The sequence below is a fragment of the Tachypleus tridentatus genome, chromosome 1 (genome assembly GCF_004210375.1).
Source record: "Tachypleus tridentatus isolate NWPU-2018 chromosome 1, ASM421037v1, whole genome shotgun sequence".
NCBI lineage: Eukaryota > Metazoa > Arthropoda > Merostomata > Xiphosura > Limulidae > Tachypleus > Tachypleus tridentatus.
The window spans coordinates 183,745,378-183,767,705 of NC_134825.1; the positions used below are offsets into that span (position 1 = coordinate 183,745,378).

General features: G+C 36.2%; 1 protein-coding gene across 1 annotated transcript in view; it reads left to right on the plus strand.

Moving 5' to 3' along the window:
* Positions 1 to 393: 393 nt before the first annotated feature.
* LOC143232009 (transcriptional regulator protein Pur-beta-like) overlaps positions 394 to 22,328 on the plus strand; it is an 86,249-nt gene continuing 64,314 nt past the window's right edge. The window contains exon 1 of the mRNA XM_076466979.1: positions 394 to 556. Within this exon, the coding sequence (XP_076323094.1) occupies positions 535 to 556 (22 nt within the window). The 5' untranslated portion in view covers positions 394 to 534. The remainder of the gene's footprint in view (positions 557 to 22,328) is intronic.

The window sequence follows — 22,328 nt, forward strand, 5'->3', positions numbered from 1 at the left end:
TATTTAGTTGTAGGTTCGTAACTGAAAATTAATAACAAACTGGCTACGGGTTTTTTGTAAATATTATACATTCTAGTAATTGTATGATTAGAGAACGTACACGGGTAAGATTCAAGGTTCTTGGTAAGGGTTGAATCAATAACGTGAATGAGTAAAAACAAACCATGAAATATAACATTTCTATTACACAATGAATATATCAATTATTTCTTTATTAACATATTAGGTAATAAATCGACGTGCCATATTCAGTTTTCTATTTTAATTACCAGTAGGAAACCACAAGTTCTTATGAGTGAATAATATCATTTTCCCAAAGTTTGTATGTATGTGATTGTCGTACATTTGTGTCGATTTCTGTCCACGCTTTTAATTCTTTACCCGACCGCTGGGGGCGGTAGTATCGGGAAGAAGAGGCCGAGAAGGAAAACTGTGTCGACAATTTTTGAGTGTTGGTCAGGTGTGATAGAGGAATTAGCTACAAGCTGGCCAGGTGGGCATTGGAAGGCTAACGGTGGAAGCAGTAAGAAGGGAATGGCTGGACCGGAAGGAAAAGGTAAATCTGAACAAACGTTTCTTTTCGTATCTGCTGGGATTCAGGTGTCGCAGACGTAACGCATTTCGTCTCGACTACTTGCTCTAAGAACGACAGTACATTGTACGAGTGGCAGTTAAAAGTGGTTTAGTACCATAGATGCCTTTTCTCTTCGAAGAAAAATCTTGCTTTGCTAATAATTTATAGGAATTGTAAAAGCAACATTTATAGGCAGCCCTTCTGATTTTTTCTCTTGAAATTCTCTCTTGTTTAATATTTAAAATTTAAGATATTTATTGCCATGAAACCTTTTTTAATTCATAGTTTATGGTCGTTAAAGAAAATACTATTATTTAAGATGCATCATTTTTACATTTTATAAACCATTGCTGTTTCTCGTATTGGCATGAGGAAAATAATAAAGGTGAAAAACACAACGAATTTCTAGATAGCAATAAAAATAAAAAATGCAGTTTACTCTGAGATTTCTCTTTCTCATGAAAAAATTGTAACTTAAATGTTGATAGTAGAAGCTATTTGTCGTAAACCTTTCAACTATCTTAAAGGAGCCTGTGTCATATCAAAAGACGCGCGTATTAAAGTATGTAGGAACTCACTAGCTTGTGTGATTGACAAGAAATTTGGATTAGTATAACCAACCAGTGAGTTTTTCTGTTCTGTCATATGGCTTCACTCATGTACATTTTGGACCACCTAAAGGACCTTCGCTAACCGCCAGTGATCTTAGGATCACACTTTGAAAACCATTGGTGTAACGTGAAAGAAGCTATGTTGGGTTATGTTCATATCATGCTTTACATTGCTTTAAGAAGAAAATACTTAAGTTAATTTTTTAAGAGTTGAAAATCGACTATTGTTTTTCTTTAGGTGATGGTTTTAGTGCTTACCATCGTGTAAAAATGGATTTTTACCTCAACGATAAGTCTGGGTGCTTTTAACACTAACTATCAGGTTTTCTATGCCCACAGATAACATATGGTGTTCTATACTTAACCACAAACAAACAAGCAAGAAAACGTCCACTACAGAAGGGACTTAAACATAGGTCTTGGAAATGAAATACTAAACATTGTTAACAGTTTATAAGACAAAAAATCATACCTCCGTTTTGTACTTCATGGAAAACTACGAACAACTTAGTTCATATATACACGTATTTTTATGGAATTTACAAGAGAGGAGCATGATAACCTACATCTCGTGACGTTTGTTAATAAACTGTTTGTTGTAAGTGGTTATAAAAGTAATGTGCTGTTTAATTAAAGTTTTCTGACACTTGTATTTCATTACTTTAGGTCCAGGTGTCGTTGTTAAATGTTATTATGGTGGATGAAAGATATAAACGTTGAGTGAAAAGCTTAGGCCTTAATTTTTCATACTCCACAGTGTTGAAAATTGGTAAAGAAAAATGGGTAAGTTAAAGTGTGTGCAGGTAGAATCGTGGCACAGCGAAGTTATTTTAGTGACTGAAATTCCAGAGTCACTTAAATGAAACTGAGTTTGTGAAGCTAGCTAACTATCGCTTTAGCGTGCAGATAGTCTTTAGGCTTAGTTTTGAATAGTAAATAGAAACCAAGTCGAGATTGTGTTAATTCTCCAAGTTATCTATCCTTTATAATCCACTTGAAGGCATGGAACATAAGAACATTAGTGTTTGCAAAACCGGAAACTTAAATAAAATGTAAGTACCAGAAAAGGTTGACAGCCTTCAAATATTCGATAATGATAAGTGTTAAATAAATAAATAGAAAAAGTAAATGCATCAAATTATTGCGTATTTCAACAGACAAATTTTCAGAACTTCGCATGTGGTTACACAAGGGAATAAAAACACACAATACTGAACAGATAGGCTAGTCTAGTTAACGGTACCCACCGCCAACTCTTTGGCTGCTCTTTTCTAATTGATCGGTGGAGTTTGGCCGTCATAGATGCAGTTTGCTCACGACCCTAAGATGTGGCAGCAGGCGCGAATCGCAAATACCTTAACAACATGCAGAAAATTTCGTTGGACACTACTTCCATCACCAACTGTTGAGCTAGTGATGTCTAGTTTTTAGCTGGAAATAAACGTTTTATCAGGTGAAGTCAACATTTATGTAAATAAAATTTTTCATCGGGTTTCTTGTAGTCAGGTGTGTACTATTTTAATATCACGGAACAATCCAAAGAGTGGAAGTTGTGGGTGGGTTGAGTTACAATAATAAGGAAAGAGCGAGATAGGATTTATAGTCTTAGCGCTAAGAATTTAAATTAAGGGGAAAATCAGCCCTTTGTAATACAAATTATGGGGGAGTTTGATAATAAAAAGGGGCAAAGGATGTAGTAAAGGATTGATGACCATCTGCCTAAACAGAAATTAATTAAATGTGACCTATACTATTCCACTTGTAAGTGGAAAATTATAATCCATATCAAAATGAGCACGTACCAGAAAGACTTGTTTCCTTTAAAGGTAACACAATACACATAACTTGAACTCCTGTCCAATTTTTCGACGTAATTATATGTCAAATAATAAACCAGACAATGAAATTGTGTAATTATGTCAATACTTCTTGCTAGTGAAAACAAGGTAAAATTGACTTTTCAAGTGAAAAAACCAAGGCCAACAAAACAAATTCGACTCTTACAAGATACTTTCAAACTTTGTTACTGTATCATTTTCTTTCATAGTTTACCACTTGTTAAATTAACATCTGGAAACAGACACCCTTTATTTTGATCAACGAATGTGTTTACTGATTTTGTGGACTGTTTCTATGACTATTTTTGATAACATTTTTCAAGCTGAAATCCCTTTCACGTGCTGCAGATGAAACCGGTAAAATGAGGCAAATTTTGTAAAGAATAACCAAGTTCTTCAAATCTTCTGTTACTTTTCTGCAAATGTGAGATTTATACAATTAAGACAAATTAGCAGTTTAAGTAAAAGGAATTCTGCGTGCACACAAGCTTCCAAATCTAGTGGGATAATGGTCTGATTTTAGAAGAGCCATATTTATCAACAGTATCATGTCATATTCTTAGGATTAAGGACAACAGAAGTTGGAACAACTGAAGTATCGTTTATGAGGAATCTCTTGAAAATTATCAGTGAAAGACTACTGTGTTAACAATTTTGTCTGTCTGTATACAATACCCCATATCTACCCCATGGCACTGAGGTGTAAATATTCTGTACTGATAATGATTCTTTAGTTAAAGCCTTCAGATTGTTTTTTATCTGTTCAAACTCTGTAGAATTTTTCTCCATTTCAGGAGTGTCTGACTTTGTGCTTTTTATCACTGATTAATGTCGCACACTGTGCGACTGATTTACTTCCAAGTGCATTTCTTAAACAGGGTGTAAATACGTTAAGCAAAAACATTAGCAAACTATGAGTGAAAGCCTTGTGCTGAACCATGGTCGTTTAAATCAGTTTCATGTTTAACTAGAACTGGACACGGTGTACATATATACATACTTCATACTAAGCCATCTTACGTCACGTAGTCCGCTAAGTGTATCTTATCCTCTAGTGTTTGAATTTCCTCCAGTTTTAACATTCTTAATGGTGAATTATGAAGGTAAGTAAAAAAAACAACAACTCTATCTTTCGTCTCATAATCTTGCAAGTAGTTAAATCCGTTATCTACCTAGTTTGTAACCACAGCTAAACGATGACCCACACAAACACATCTCCCTTGCTACTCATCATAATATAATTCCATCTGAGTCAAACCCTAATAGTTTGGCTATTTCTACCCTTCTGTCTTTACAAACTTATCACGACACCACTACTACTGTACCATTTACAATCTCAACATTTGTTCACATAGTGTGTTTCCCTTCGTCCATAATTTTTAAGAGTCATAAATTAATACATTTTTAGATAAAGAAATATCGGTGCACTCGTCAGTGTTAACACTCACAATATCACTCCTGGTAAGTTACTCCTAGGGAGTTGTGCTGACAGGCATCATTCAAGCCAGCAAATTCTGGTTATATCTGAAACTGGAGGAGCAAACATTATAACATGATACACATGTTTAACTGGCAATTTAATATATGTTAAAACTAGTAAGACAGAATAAAAATATAAAACGTTCTCTTGTCTACTACGCCACCTATAGTCTAGAGTATCTGTTTTTGTTTTGTTTTGTTTTTTAATATGTAAAGTTTTCAAGCCATAAACCAAAACACACTAACATGAAATTAAAAAAAAATACGCTGCACATAAAAAAAAAAAGGATCCTAGGGTACGAGCTACAACGTGGGATTATAAAATGTATCCTAGGTTTCGGAGGTGACTGAGAAGTAGGACTCACATTGCGGTAGGGATACACCATCTATCAGTGATAGATAATTAATCAGAGGTTGGAATTTGCTGTTTTTAACGCAGTCCGTCCTCGTGATTTTGTTTATTCATTTAACTTCATTTAGATATAATTATTTAATTTTACGAATATATATTATCAGAAAATTATTGCTGATGGGCAAGAAAAAGGTACATGGGTACTTCAGATTGAAATTAATATGTAAAAATATCCGTTCTAAATTTTCAAGGGGGTGCCCTATTCTCTCCAATAGTGGCGACACCAGTGTGACAGACCAATATGTATTTGTCATCCATGAGCTTTGTAAAAAATTTATCCTGTAACCAAGCCCCGATCATTAGACTAGCTTATATACCTTTTAAATGAAGTTCAATAGCCTAGGCCTCCTAATTTTACTAATAATACTAATAAGTGAATAGCCTACTTACTTTTAAACAATTCCTTCATATATCTGTGAAGGTGGTTGACTTCAGCCATGAAATACGTTCTTGAGGCAGAAAGTATCCTTTTCTCATGTTTGCGACATTAAACATCTATTTGTACTGAACTGGTTTTGAAATCTTTGCACTCTTTCTACAACGATTTTGTTTTTCGTATTAGGCCAAGCTGTTATGCAACTTTGGCAAAACGTGCCTCTGTCCGTGTATTATAACCACGGCTAAATACGAAACCATTTTTTAAAACTTGTTTATCCCCATTGGGACAATGGTAAGTAATGGATTTAAAACGCTAAAATCAGGGGTTCAATTCTTCTCGGTGGACACTGTAGACAGCCCGATGTGGCTTTGCTATGAGAAAAAACACGAAAAAGAAATGCACAAACATTTTTAACTTGTAAGGCTTTCTTTCTGAAGCTCGGTGCCCCCGCTTTTCCCTCCAAGCTGGGCCTAATGTTAGGCCTAACACTAGGTGAAACATTTTTTTTCTCATTCTACCACTGCTAACGTTTCGACCTGGTATTTCGATGAACATTGCGAACAAGATTTGCAGTACTACTGGCGAAACTGTTTTGGTAGGTTTCAAGTGTAGCCATATTTAAAGTCTCATTTCTGTCTGTCTTCTGTTTAAGCAGGATTACAAGTTTCCCGCAGCCATGATAGCGTAAACGAGTTTGGCATAGTCAGCTAGTTAGCTCATTGTACTGTGTTGAGTGAAGAGGCATACAAGTGTACACAGTTTAGGCGCGATTAATCTATATTCTATATACTCGTATATGTGTGCGTACAGAACTCGCACATTTGGTAATACCATCGAACACAGCAAGTTTACTAATTGTCCAATTACATAAAACATTAAAATATTTCCGCTTTAAAAATCTGTTTAATTGGTTGCATTTAGAAGCATGCATCGCAAATTTATCAAGTGAACCTATCAGAATTGTCATTATTTCGATTTTAATTTTAAAAACTTTCCTCTACAATCTAGTCTATGATTGGATAGTGTTTATTAAATACCAAAGTAACAATATTCTCCTTTTGTTGTGCGAAAATTTTCCTCTTGAAAAACTTTTGAGGGATTTTGGAAGAAAGTGCGTGAATCCCAGGATCCAAATACGAACTCTGGATAGAAATATAATGTTCCGCAAAGTTAGTTGAAAAATAACAATGTTTTTATATCCTCGTGTTTTTGTATTAAAGTTGTCATCCTAGACTATCTATCTAAAGTAGGTCTTTGGCAGTGTAACAGAAAATGTACCATTTGTACTGTTACTGCAACGATACTTTATTAAAGTGTAATAAGTCTTATTATTGGCTGGGCCTAATTCAGGAAGGAACACAAAGAAAACAAGATGAAGTTGACATTACTTGATGGTGTGAGAGATCCTGATTGGCTGAATCCTTTTGCCACAGGCCCGGCATGGCCAAGTGGTTAAGACACTCGACTCGTAGTTCAAGAGTTGCGGGTTTGAATCCTCGTCACACCAAACATGTTTGCCCTTTCAGCCGTGGGAGCGTTATAATGTTAGGGTCAATCCTACTATTCACTGCCGAATTGTGTGGTATTTCTCTGTAGCACACAAACTGTACTGTTTATAACGATCCTCTTTCCTCTCCAATGGCCTTGAATCACTTCACGTTTATTCACTCTGTCCTCGTCGATATTCGAAACTGACTGACCCATTTCTTTTTATCTTTTATTTCTATCCAGTTCTTCCGGATACCGGGCTACGTCGGTATTTGCGGGAACAAGCTCACTGACACCGTCTCCTCTGATGCTGTCACAGCTGTGCCTGTCCCACATATGGTCCTGTATTAAAGGCTCGCTCGGCTTAGCACCAGTTGACAGTCGACTTGCAGTGAGTAACGTGACAAGTGTTTCCAGATGAAACCTTCTGTTGCTCTTTGTCTATCTTATTTCTGTAAGGATTAGAAGTTGCCCTAACAAGAGTACCCATTGGTCAGTTTTTTAACTCATTGTTTTCTTTTATCTGGAACTGATGCACCAGTGTGTGGCCTTTGCGACGCTCAAATCACAATAACTCTTTACTGTCGTGCTGTCGTTACGATTCTGAACGACGACACCATTTTCGAGATGTTTTTCCTCACGTCCGCGATGACAAGAAACCCTCTCGAACTAAAAATTTATTCTAAAAACGACTGGTATGGATGTTAAAACTATAGTTAAAATGAAGTGTATTACAACGTTTCGACCTTCTTAGGTCATGTTCAGGTTAACCTCTTTGTTAAAAGGTCTTTATAATACATTTTTTCCATACGCTGGACAGTGTCATTGTGGATGGTGATACTTTGTTGTTGTTGTTTTTTAATTTTTAAGGGTCACTGGCCTTTTTAATTTTAGTAACATTTTTTACCTGCTTTTTGTAGTGTATTTAGTTTTACGTGGATTCATTTTCACACTTTGTAACGATTTGTAACTTTCACGTTTTATTTACTGGCTGTTTGACTCAGATAGCACAATGCCTTTACACCAATAAACGCGAACCAACCAAACCGAGTTGTATGAATAAAGAAGACTGCAGTTTAAAGAAAGTGTTGAATACAACCAGTGAGATATTCAAAGTATCTGAATAAAGAAGATAGTATTGAATGTAAACGTACAGTGTGGATCACTGTGTACCACACATCCATTGTTTGTATATGTACAGTGTGGATCACTGTGTACCACACATCCATTGTTTGTATATGTACAGTGTGGATCACTGTGTACCACACATCCATTGTTTATAGACATACAGTGTGGATCACTGTGTACCACACATCCATTGTTTGTAGACATACAGTGTGGATCACTGTGTACCACACATCCATTGTTTGTAGACATACAGTGTGGATCACTGTGTATCACACATCCATTGTTTGTAGACATACAGTGTGGATCACTGTGTGTCACACATCCATTGTTTTTAGACATACAGTGTGGATCACTGTGTACCACACATCCGTTGTTTTAGACATACGGTGTGGATCACTGTGTACCACACATCCATTGTTTGTAGACATACAGTGTGGATCACTGTGTATCACACATCCATTGTTTGTAGACATACAGTGTGGATCACTGTGTACCACACATCCGTTGTTTGTAGACATACAGTGTGGATCACTGTGTACCACACATCCATTGTTTGTAGACATACAGTGTGGATCACTGTGTACCACACATCCATTGTTTGTTGGTGTAAAATGTGGATCACTGTGTACCACACATCCATTGTTTGTTGGTGTAAAATGTGGATCAATGTGTACCACACATCCATTGTTTGTAGACATACAGTGTGGATCACTGTGTACCACACATCCATTGTTTGTACATGTACAGTGTGGATCACTGTGTACCACACATCCATTGTTTGTATATGTACAGTGTGGATCACTGTGTACCACACATCCATTGTTTGTATATGTACAGTGTGGATCACTGTGTACCACACATCCATTGTTTGTATATGTACAGTGTGGATCACTGTGTACCACACATCCATTGTTTGTATATGTACAGTGTGGATCAATGTGTACCACACATCCATTGTTTGTATATGTACAGTTTGGATCACTGTGTACCACACATCCATTGTTTGTTGGTGTAAAATGTAGATCACTGTGTACCACACATCCATTGTTTGTTGGTGTAAAATGTAGATCACTGTGTACCACACCCGCATTTGATGTAAACGTAGTGTGTGACACTTTATTTACATTTTGTTTGTTTCATTTTGAAGCTGTACAATAGGCTATCTGTGCTCTGTTCATCACTCGAACCCTGGGTTTTACTGTTGTAACTCTTAAGTTCGTTAACTTACCTCTGACTTACTGTTGAACGAGTCATTCTACAAACTGAGATTGCAGATTTTTGTTTATATCAGTATAAATATATCGTCTACTGTAAAGTGAGAAATCGTTCAATTTTTTGTACTTTTGTCTTCTGTTTACACAAGTGATCAGCTTTCACCTCGTTTATGGCGTTTTAGCCTGTAAGATATTTTTTTTATCAGTATTTGTTTTCCAGCTCAAACTATCGGAATACTTCACGATTTTGAGGGCGTGAAAGATAGGTGCACCGTGTAAATCATATCTCGACAACATTAATGCAGGTTGGCCCAAAGGTATCATTCCTGTGTGAAAGTTTAATAAATATGGAACCACAGACATGATATTTTAAATGTTCTTTAGCCCAACTCAGTCTTTATTGACATGTAAATTGACTTTTACCTGTGTATCATTGGCAGGCTGTCAGTACGTATAACCGATATTCCATTTCAGTTCACGATCGCAGCAACATGCCCACAGTTACAGTGGTGATGGTGTTCGTTATTTTGACCTTTAGCTCCGTGATGTTTGTTATAGGTATGTGACACATAATATCCTTAACATATCCCCACAATTCTTTCCCGTACTGGCGTCTGCAATTACGTTGCATAGCAGACACTGACTTGTTCTCTGCCAGCCAAACAGCATAATGAGACTTTTCTTTGCACAGCAGACACTGACTTGTTCTCTGCCAGCCAAACAGCATAATGAGACTTTTCTTTGCACAGCAGACACTGACTTGTTCTCTGCCAGTCAAACGACATAATGAGACTTTTCTTTGCACAGCAGACAGTGACTTGTTCTCTGCCAGTCAAACGACATAATGAGACTTTTCTTTGCACAGCAGACAGTGACTTGTTCTCTGCCAGCCAAACGACATAATGAGACTTCTTTGCACAGCAGACACTGACTTGTTCTCTGCCAGCCAAACGACATAATGAGACCTTTCTTTGCACAGCAGACAGTGACTTGTTCTCTGCCAGTCAAACGACATAATGAGACTTTTCTTTGCACAGCAGACAGTGACTTGTTCTCTGCCAGCCAAACGACATAATGAGACCTTTCTTGCACGGTTGCCATTTTGTGATAACACTATTCACTAGTATGAGTGAAAAGAAACCAAAAACATGACAACAAAATGTGTCTGACATAGACCGTTAGATGTTAAAACCTAATGGTTGTATTTTTGTAGTTATTAAATTTTAATATAGGAAAAATAATTTAGGGTGACATTATATAGAAAAAAACACTTTGGGTTGTTATTTACTAAAACATAAGCTATTTGATTAAATGATTCTAACTGTTTGTACACATTTGTAGTAAAACTCAAGTTTGTATAATCTAATTTGATAAAACATTAAGATAACTTAGGCGTACTTCGGAAGATGAGAGAATTTGTATCGTACCGTCTCTATGTAGAAAGCAGAAAAATCTGTGTCTGTTCGTTTGTCCATTATCTAACTACTCCAAGATTGCTGGGCCAGTCTCAACGAATCTTTATTGGATGTTAACCTGGAATAAAGGGCATGTTAATGGAGGGGTAGTTAAAGCCCATCCCACTCTCATTGGTTCTGTCATTAAGTATTTATTATCTTTGACGTAAATTAACGTTAACTGCATTCATATATAGCGTCACGTTCTTACATCAAACAAACACAAATTTTATTATCTGTCCCTCGGTGCATTGTCTTTGGCTTCACAATGGTAAAATCAGGTTTCGATTCTCCTCGGGGGACACAGCACATAGACCTATGTGGCTTTGTTATAAGAAAACATCAAATTTTCTATAACATGCACAAAGAATGAGGGGATAACACACACGTCTTACACATTACGTAGGGTTCATTAGCACTTTGCGGAGGAATGCAATGAAAACAATAGCCGCCACTATTGCAATATTATACAATTCAGATGAAGTTGTTACTACAACAGCCACCATAATGTTGATATGAAGAGTCCCTTCTCGAGTTATATTCGCTTCTTACTTTGACCCGTGACCTTACAACTTCATCCCGTAAAACACTTCTGTGTCAATTACGTAATAACGCTAAACAGTGTGGAAGGACATTAAGAGATGAGTGTCAGAAAGCGCCCCCTATTACCGCTATACTGGCTGCTACGTCTTCCTACAAAGTCACCCTGACAATTGCACAGTGTATATCATGTTTTAAGTATACACATGTTAAGTTCTTAAACCTTATACAAAACGCCTGGTGAGCTATTAATAAATACTGTAATAATATAAATAAATCGTGTGAAAGTTAGATTTGGCTTATTTGTCATATCACAACTTTTTTTTTTTTTTAAGTTCATAGCTCGGATAAAGGACGAAAACCTGGATTTGTTGAAACATTTGCTTAATTAGAAGGAATAGATAATCGGTGTTAAGACAGTCGAACATTGAATTAGAAGGAATATATAATCGGTGTTAAGACAGTCGAACATTGAATTAGAAGGAATAGATAATCGGTGTTAAGACAGTCGAACATTGAATTAGAAGGAATAGATAATCGATGTTAAGACAGTCGAACATTGAATTAGAAGGAATAGATAATCAATGTTAAGACAGTCGAACATTGAATTAGAAGGAATAGATAATCGGTGTTAAGACAGTCGAACATTGAATTAGAAGGAATAGATAATCGATGTTAAGACAGTCGAACATTGAATTAGAAGGAATAGATAATCGATGTTAAGACAGTCGAACATTGAATTAGAAGGAATAGATAATCGGTGTTAAGACAGTCGAACATTGAATTAGAAGGAATAGATAATCGATGTTAAGACAGTCGAACATTGAATTAGAAGGAATAGATAATCGATGTTAAGACAGTCGAACATTGAATTAGAAGGAATAGATAATCGATATTAAGACAGTCGAACATTGAATTAGAAGGAATAGATAATCGATGTTAAGACAGTCGAACATTGAATTAGAAGGAATAGATAATCGGTGTTAAGACAGTCGAACATTGAATTAGAAGGAATAGATAATCGGTGTTAAGACAGTCGAACATTGAATTAGAAGGAATAGATAATCGGTGTTAAGACAGTCGAACATTGAATTAGAAGGAATAGATAATCGGTGTTAAGACAGTCGAACGTTGAATTAGAAGGAATAGATAATCGATGTTAAGACAGTCGAACGTTGAATTAGAAGGAATAGATAATCGATGTTAAGACAGTCGAACGTTGAATTAGAAGGAATAGATAATCGATGTTAAGACAGTCGAACGTTGTGTTCACATGTTTGAAGTATCAGTGACTTTTACTGATCCAGGATTGGTTAGGAAATGTTCCTAACTTCGATCTTTTTTTGGTTCGAAAACAGTTGATGTTTCAACTACTTGTTGATGACACTTAATACGGAAACGTTTGTGTGTGTCTTTACTTCAAACATGCTGAAAACATACAAACATATATTTTTTCCAGACAAACCTTGATCAGGTTAAGGGCTGATTCGATTTTCTGTGCTGTATCTATCCATCAGACTTATTTACATGCTGACTTCGCCATTTTGTGTAAGATCTACACAAAAGATATTTTAGCTGATTGAGTTCAATCCTTTCTCACGCTAGCTTCTTGGTTGAGTAAAATCCTGTAAAGCCCCATCGGGCTGCAAGGGGCTGAATTTCAAGTAGTATTATACCACTTGCGGGTAGACCCCGAGGATCATTCTCTCATCTTTTGTTACTAAATTATCTTTTATCTAAATTAGCTTTTATCGTGCTACTTACGGGACTTAGTTTTCTCCGGGCTTAACCCTTAATTTCTCCTGTAGGATACAATGCCTTTCACACTGTAATTGTGTGATTCGAATATTTGCGCAAAGTTAAACAAAGGCTTTAGCACGATACACGATAGGAAAGGCAGCTAGTCAAAAGCACCCGCCGCCAAATTTTGGGTTACTCTACCCTCATTTAACAACTGCTCGATAAGTTCGCAGTCCTTAATTTTGATCTGAAAAACTCTATGAAGCAAGCTAGTCAAAAATACCCACCGTCTATTCTTTGGTTACTGGACTATCACTTTCACAACGGCCCGATAATGCAGAGTGCGACGTTGTTGTATCGGGGCGCGAACCATGAACTTGTCAATTCAAAATCCTTCCATTCGTGATGACGAGAAACCCACTTGAAGTAAAAATGTATTCTCAATACGGCTGGTATTGGTATTGAAACTTTAATTAAAATAAAGTAGAGAACAATGTTTCGACCTTCTTAGGTCATCTTCAGGATGACAAAGAGAGTTGCAAACTCGTTGTTAACCTGAAGATGACCTGAGAAGGTCGAAACATTGTTCTGTACTTTAATTAAAATATTAATACCTATACCAGCCGTCTTGAGAATACCATACCCCGCTGTTTTATTGCAACTTAACAAAATAACCTGTTCCCATGATATCTACTGAGTTAATGTTATCACGTGTTTTGGTGGTGGTGCGGATACCCGCCACATTCAGTACCAAAAATTCACTTGCAGTTCATATCCTATAGTCATTATTCAAATTCATTATTTTAGAAGCTCAGATTGTGTTTCATATATTGCTTAGTTACGATGTATTTAAAGAATAATTGTGAATATTTTCAAAGCTTTATCTTCAGTGTTATAAGTGTAAGGGTTGGTTCCAAGCCTGTGTACTTGAGATTCATGAGCAGGTTTATGCACTTTGTTTAGGCTCTTTGATTGCTACTGTATAGTGTGGATTAGGCCTAGCTTAAATCTCCTGAACTGACTAACATTGACAGTTAGCATGGAAATTATAGCTGAGAACATTCCTAATAGCAAGGGTGTCCCAACCGGTGGTTCAGTGCGTTGTATGGTCATTGTAGATTTTAGTTTTATAATAGTTTTCTATATATTTATGCAACTGGTGTCACCAGTTACTTTAAAGTTATATGTTTAACGTATGTATTTTAATCGCTACAGTGAATGTATCATCTAATCTATATGAATGTATGTCACGTCACTCGTGATTTCTCTTGGTAGGAGTAGTCATACAAGTAAAGACACAGTGGGGGGATCGCCTAGCCTAAAGCCAAGTTCATAACATTTATTACAAAAGTAGAAATATCGATTCAATCTATACTTAACTCGTTTCTGAATTTAGCTATTTTCTATCTCCGTTTTTAATATTAAACCTGTTTAATCGAAGGTGACTTGACAAATTTTTCAGTTTTCTTGTTATAATTTCAGTATACACACACTAACAACATTAGCTTATACTTCGTTGCTAAGCAACAGGACATAAGAGTCATTGTTGGAATGTGTCGACTTTTCGATATAAGTTATTAATCTTAACCGGTTTTCACCAATAATTATTCTAGGAACATCGCACTAATTAATTTCATGAATAATCTTAATGTTGATTGGCTCACAAAGGAATATATTAATGTTTGGTTGTATCGACTACATTTTTCTGTTTCTTTGTTGGTCATTCTTGATTTCGCAAACTTTATTTCAGTTAACTATGAAGGGTGAGTGAGGTTAGGGGTATAGTGTAGGGTCGGGGTGGTAGTACTTACCTCATCAGTATTGACAGACTATACGCTAGTATTCATGTAGGATTTGATGTTACTAATTTACTTTTCTGAATCAATTAGCAGACAAATTATTTAAAATACTACGAACAAATACGAAGTTCAATCTGCCACGTGATTCACTAACTGTTACTGAGTTATATAGTTTTGGTGAATGTGTCCTCATCTCTAACCCTGACAAGGCTTAAACACAAAGAACAAGACTCGTTTTGATACAATGCTGTATGTATGATATTTTGAGTTATAATTTTCACTGTTTTGGATAACTTGTCATTTGTGTATAAACTTAGCACTTTGTATTTGTCTGTTATCCATCACAATGTATTTTACATGAGGTCTCAGTCTGTAGCAGATACAAGTCTTACCTGAAATGGCAATCGTACTCAATATAAGGAAGCCAATCATGGATAAAACTAATAATTAAAGCTGGCAAAGAAACGAGGTTTAGTGAGCGTAACCCATATTGCAAAAAAAACAAATCGACGGCAAATATTTTCTTATGTTTTATTTGACGATTTATTACAGCTGTTAGATCAGAGGAGGAATAGTATTCTGTATCACAATCCACAGTGAAATAATCACTGATGCGCTAATTTAACAGTGGTGTGACAATAACAGCTACTACTGTATTCTCTAGATGGCGGTTTCATCTCCAGTTAATGCGTTACGATCGTAATTTAGAGGGACAACTGGTAACAATTAAGTTGGTACTTTACTCTGATAAATGGCAACTCTAATAAATAATAGGCTGGTAATTCAGTACAATAATTGGTAAGGATGAGGCTGGTAATTCACTCGGAGAACTGGTAACGATTAAGCTGATAATTTACTCGGGTAGAGAAGGTAGTGTTTTAGTCTATTTGAACACGAGTGTTGGCTAGTAATTGGATTCTTTATGATTTAAACTAGTTTTACATACTGGATTTAGGCCCAGCATGGTCAGGTGGTTAAGATACTCGACTAGTATTCCGAGGGTCTCGGGTTTGAATCCCCGTCACACCAAACATGCTCACCATTTCAGTCGTGGGGACGTTATAACGGTCAGTCCCACTATTCGTTGGTAAAAGAGTTGGCGATGGGTGGTGATGACTAACTGCCTTCCCCCTAGTATTACCTTGCTAAATTAGGGACTACTAGCGCAGATAGTCCTCGTGTAGCTTTGCGCGAAATTAAAAAAACAAACAAACCGTACTGAATTTAAATTCTGTATTTTGTCTCTGAATTTGTAGCTTGTGACCTGTTACAGCTTAGGGTCTTTAGTTCTTTCTTAGAATAAAATAATCCGAATAATAGAATTAAAATGTTCTTAACTTCGACCGTCAACTGGAAATTTTACTTAATATTTCTCCTGGAGGGCTGAGTATGAACTAATCGTTAACGTGTAAACCCAAGGATGAAAAACTTCGCTTTATACTTTAGGGATTTTGTAGGTGCGCGAAAAGAATGATAGTCTGTTAAGTCAGAGTAGCTCAAGAGTTGATTATGAGTGTTTTTTTGATGGGACGAACAGCTCGGATTGTTATGGCCTTGTGTTAAAACACCACAACCTGAATTCTGATTTTTTGCTAAACAGCAGTACTCTCCTTGTCAATAAGTGTGTTAATATCCATACCAGCCGTTCTGAGATACATTAAACAGCAATACCTCTTGTTAGGCCTTAGTTTAAATGTTATAATTTCCTTCTTGAACCATATTATCACTGACCATACCCAATGTGACGTAAGGTGGTACATTAGAAAACGATATATAAGAATCTATTATTAAACTTGTGCACGCGCAGAACAACTCCAATATAAGAAAATGCGTTTCCTTTGCATGCCTTGTCAAAATTAACGCTTAATAACAGAAGCGTCCCGTGGTTTACATCCTTTAAATAAAATTACTTCCAGAATACGTAATGTATAATAAAGAACATGAACTGTATGATCGTTTACTAAATCTAAACGAGGTGCGACTTTTATTTTTTCTGACAAAGTTACATGATCTTGTTTCGGTTTTAATTAGATGGAAACAGGTAAAAGTAAACTGGGATTTTCACAGGAAATGTTTTATTTTATTTTCCGACTTCCATTTGAAACATTGACTGAAAAGAAAAAGAAACCTTTATAATCCAAGTATGCGAAACGTTAAAATAATCTTATTGTTATTATAATCCAAGTATGCGAAACGTTAAAATAATCTTCTTGTTATAATATGTTTACGAGACAGGTTATTCTAATCATATTAACTTCTCCGTGAGAAAGTCCTGGACTTATGATGCTGAAAATTGGGTTTCGATGCCCATGGTGGGCACAGTATAAACAACGTATTGTGTGACTTTGTACTTAACTATCTAACCCCTACTGGCGACTTTTAGGGAACTTACCCAAATGTTCGAGTGTTTTTTGTGCATAGTTATAAAATTTGCCATCTGCGCTCTTTGTTTGTCGGAGGGAATCGAACTTCAGACTTTAGCGTTGTAAGCTCATGAAATTAACTGTGTCTCACCAGGAGACATTTTCTAGTGTGACATACTACTGTTTCTATTTTTTTTTTCTCTTCATTTGGGGCTAATAGCTAGAGAAAATATATCACTCTTGGTCATTATCAATTCCAATTGTGGATCACTGTGTACCACACATCCATTGTTTGTATATGTACAGTGTGGATCACTGTGTACCACACATCCATTGTTTGTATATGTACAGTGTGGATCACTGTGTACCACACATCCATTGTTTGTATATGTACAGTGTGGATCAATGTGTACCACACATCCATTGTTTGTATATGTACAGTATGGATCACTGTGTACCACACATCCATTGTTTGTTGGTGTAAAATGTAGATCACTGTGTACCACACATCCATTGTTTGTTGGTGTAAAATGTAGATCACTGTGTACCACACCCGCATTTGATGTAAACGTAGTGTGTGACACTTTATTTACATTTTGTTTGTTTCATTTTGAAGCTGTACAATAGGCTATCTGTGCTCTGTTCATCACTCGAACCCTGGGTTTTACTGTTGTAACTCTTAAGTTCGTTAACTTACCTCTGACTTACTGTTGAACGAGTCATTCTACAAACTGAGATTGCAGATTTTTGTTTATATCAGTATAAATATATCGTCTACTGTAAAGTGAGAAATCGTTCAATTTTTTGTACTTTTGTCTTCTGTTTACACAAGTGATCAGCTTTCACCTCGTTTATGGCGTTTTAGCCTGTAAGATATTTTTTTATCAGTATTTGTTTTCCAGCTCAAACTATCGGAATACTTCACGATTTTGAGGGCGTGAAAGATAGGTGCACCGTGTAAATCATATCTCGACAACATTAATGCAGGTTGGCCCAAAGGTATCATTCCTGTGTGAAAGTTTAATAAATATGGAACCACAGACATGATATTTTAAATGTTCTTTAGCCCAACTCAGTCTTTATTGACATGTAAATTGACTTTTACCTGTGTATCATTGGCAGGCTGTCAGTACGTATAACCGATATTCCATTTCAGTTCACGATCGCAGCAACATGCCCACAGTTACAGTGGTGATGGTGTTCGTTATTTTGACCTTTAGCTCCGTGATGTTTGTTATAGGTATGTGACACATAATATCCTTAACATATCCCCACAATTTTTTCCCGTACTGGCGTCTGCAATTACGTTGCATAGCAGACACTGACTTGTTCTCTGCCAGCCAAACAGCATAATGAGACTTTTCTTTGCACAGCAGACACTGACTTGTTCTCTGCCAGCCAAACAGCATAATGAGACTTTTCTTTGCACAGCAGACACTGACTTGTTCTCTGCCAGTCAAACGACATAATGAGACTTTTCTTTGCACAGCAGACAGTGACTTGTTCTCTGCCAGTCAAACGACATAATGAGACTTTTCTTTGCACAGCAGACAGTGACTTGTTCTCTGCCAGCCAAACGACATAATGAGACTTCTTTGCACAGCAGACACTGACTTGTTCTCTGCCAGCCAAACGACATAATGAGACCTTTCTTTGCACAGCAGACAGTGACTTGTTCTCTGCCAGTCAAACGACATAATGAGACTTTTCTTTGCACAGCAGACAGTGACTTGTTCTCTGCCAGCCAAACGACATAATGAGACCTTTCTTGCACGGTTGCCATTTTGTGATAACACTATTCACTAGTATGAGTGAAAAGAAACCAAAAACATGACAACAAAATGTGTCTGACATAGACCGTTAGATGTTAAAACCTAATGGTTGTATTTTTGTAGTTATTAAATTTTAATATAGGAAAAATAATTTAGGGTGACATTATATAGAAAAAAACACTTTGGGTTGTTATTTACTAAAACATAAGCTATTTGATTAAATGATTCTAACTGTTTGTACACATTTGTAGTAAAACTCAAGTTTGTATAATCTAATTTGATAAAACATTAAGATAACTTAGGCGTACTTCGGAAGATGAGAGAATTTGTATCGTACCGTCTCTATGTAGAAAGCAGAAAAATCTGTGTCTGTTCGTTTGTCCATTATCTAACTACTCCAAGATTGCTGGGCCAGTCTCAACGAATCTTTATTGGATGTTAACCTGGAATAAAGGGCATGTTAATGGAGGGGTAGTTAAAGCCCATCCCACTCTCATTGGTTCTGTCATTAAGTATTTATTATCTTTGACGTAAATTAACGTTAACTGCATTCATATATAGCGTCACGTTCTTACATCAAACAAACACAAATTTTATTATCTGTCCCTCGGTGCATTGTCTTTGGCTTCACAATGGTAAAATCAGGTTTCGATTCTCCTCGGGGGACACAGCACATAGACCTATGTGGCTTTGTTATAAGAAAACATCAAATTTTCTATAACATGCACAAAGAATGAGGGGATAACACACACGTCTTACACATTACGTAGGGTTCATTAGCACTTTGCGGAGGAATGCAATGAAAACAATAGCCGCCACTATTGCAATATTATACAATTCAGATGAAGTTGTTACTACAACAGCCACCATAATGTTGATATGAAGAGTCCCTTCTCGAGTTATATTCGCTTCTTACTTTGACCCGTGACCTTACAACTTCATCCCGTAAAACACTTCTGTGTCAATTACGTAATAACGCTAAACAGTGTGGAAGGACATTAAGAGATGAGTGTCAGAAAGCGCCCCCTATTACCGCTATACTGGCTGCTACGTCTTCCTACAAAGTCACCCTGACAATTGCACAGTGTATATCATGTTTTAAGTATACACATGTTAAGTTCTTAAACCTTATACAAAACGCCTGGTGAGCTATTAATAAATACTGTAATAATATAAATAAATCGTGTGAAAGTTAGGATTTGGCTTATTTGTCATATCACAACTTTTTTTTTTTTTAAGTTCATAGCTCGGATAAAGGACGAAAACCTGGATTTGTTGAAACATTTGCTTAATTAGAAGGAATAGATAATCGGTGTTAAGACAGTCGAACATTGAATTAGAAGGAATATATAATCGGTGTTAAGACAGTCGAACATTGAATTAGAAGGAATAGATAATCGGTGTTAAGACAGTCGAACATTGAATTAGAAGGAATAGATAATCGATGTTAAGACAGTCGAACATTGAATTAGAAGGAATAGATAATCAATGTTAAGACAGTCGAACATTGAATTAGAAGGAATAGATAATCGGTGTTAAGACAGTCGAACATTGAATTAGAAGGAATAGATAATCGATGTTAAGACAGTCGAACATTGAATTAGAAGGAATAGATAATCGATGTTAAGACAGTCGAACATTGAATTAGAAGGAATAGATAATCGGTGTTAAGACAGTCGAACATTGAATTAGAAGGAATAGATAATCGATGTTAAGACAGTCGAACATTGAATTAGAAGGAATAGATAATCGATGTTAAGACAGTCGAACATTGAATTAGAAGGAATAGATAATCGATATTAAGACAGTCGAACATTGAATTAGAAGGAATAGATAATCGATGTTAAGACAGTCGAACATTGAATTAGAAGGAATAGATAATCGGTGTTAAGACAGTCGAACATTGAATTAGAAGGAATAGATAATCGGTGTTAAGACAGTCGAACATTGAATTAGAAGGAATAGATAATCGGTGTTAAGACAGTCGAACATTGAATTAGAAGGAATAGATAATCGGTGTTAAGACAGTCGAACGTTGAATTAGAAGGAATAGATAATCGATGTTAAGACAGTCGAACGTTGAATTAGAAGGAATAGATAATCGATGTTAAGACAGTCGAACGTTGAATTAGAAGGAATAGATAATCGATGTTAAGACAGTCGAACGTTGTGTTCACATGTTTGAAGTATCAGTGACTTTTACTGATCCAGGATTGGTTAGGAAATGTTCCTAACTTCGATCTTTTTTTGGTTCGAAAACAGTTGATGTTTCAACTACTTGTTGATGACACTTAATACGGAAACGTTTGTGTGTGTCTTTACTTCAAACATGCTGAAAACATACAAACATATATTTTTTCCAGACAAACCTTGATCAGGTTAAGGGCTGATTCGATTTTCTGTGCTGTATCTATCCATCAGACTTATTTACATGCTGACTTCGCCATTTTGTGTAAGATCTACACAAAAGATATTTTAGCTGATTGAGTTCAATCCTTTCTCACGCTAGCTTCTTGGTTGAGTAAAATCCTGTAAAGCCCCATCGGGCTGCAAGGGGCTGAATTTCAAGTAGTATTATACCACTTGCGGGTAGACCCCGAGGATCATTCTCTCATCTTTTGTTACTAAATTATCTTTTATCTAAATTAGCTTTTATCGTGCTACTTACGGGACTTAGTTTTCTCCGGGCTTAACCCTTAATTTCTCCTGTAGGATACAATGCCTTTCACACTGTAATTGTGTGATTCGAATATTTGCGCAAAGTTAAACAAAGGCTTTAGCACGATACACGATAGGAAAGGCAGCTAGTCAAAAGCACCCGCCGCCAAATTTTGGGTTACTCTACCCTCATTTAACAACTGCTCGATAAGTTCGCAGTCCTTAATTTTGATCTGAAAAACTCTATGAAGCAAGCTAGTCAAAAATACCCACCGTCTATTCTTTGGTTACTGGACTATCACTTTCACAACGGCCCGATAATGCAGAGTGCGACGTTGTTGTATCGGGGCGCGAACCATGAACTTGTCAATTCAAAATCCTTCCATTCGTGATGACGAGAAACCCACTTGAAGTAAAAATGTATTCTCAATACGGCTGGTATTGGTATTGAAACTTTAATTAAAATAAAGTAGAGAACAATGTTTCGACCTTCTTAGGTCATCTTCAGGATGACAAAGAGAGTTGCAAACTCGTTGTTAACCTGAAGATGACCTGAGAAGGTCGAAACATTGTTCTGTACTTTAATTAAAATATTAATACCTATACCAGCCGTCTTGAGAATACCATACCCCGCTGTTTTATTGCAACTTAACAAAATAACCTGTTCCCATGATATCTACTGAGTTAATGTTATCACGTGTTTTGGTGGTGGTGCGGATACCCGCCACATTCAGTACCAAAAATTCACTTGCAGTTCATATCCTATAGTCATTATTCAAATTCATTATTTTAGAAGCTCAGATTGTGTTTCATATATTGCTTAGTTACGATGTATTTAAAGAATAATTGTGAATATTTTCAAAGCTTTATCTTCAGTGT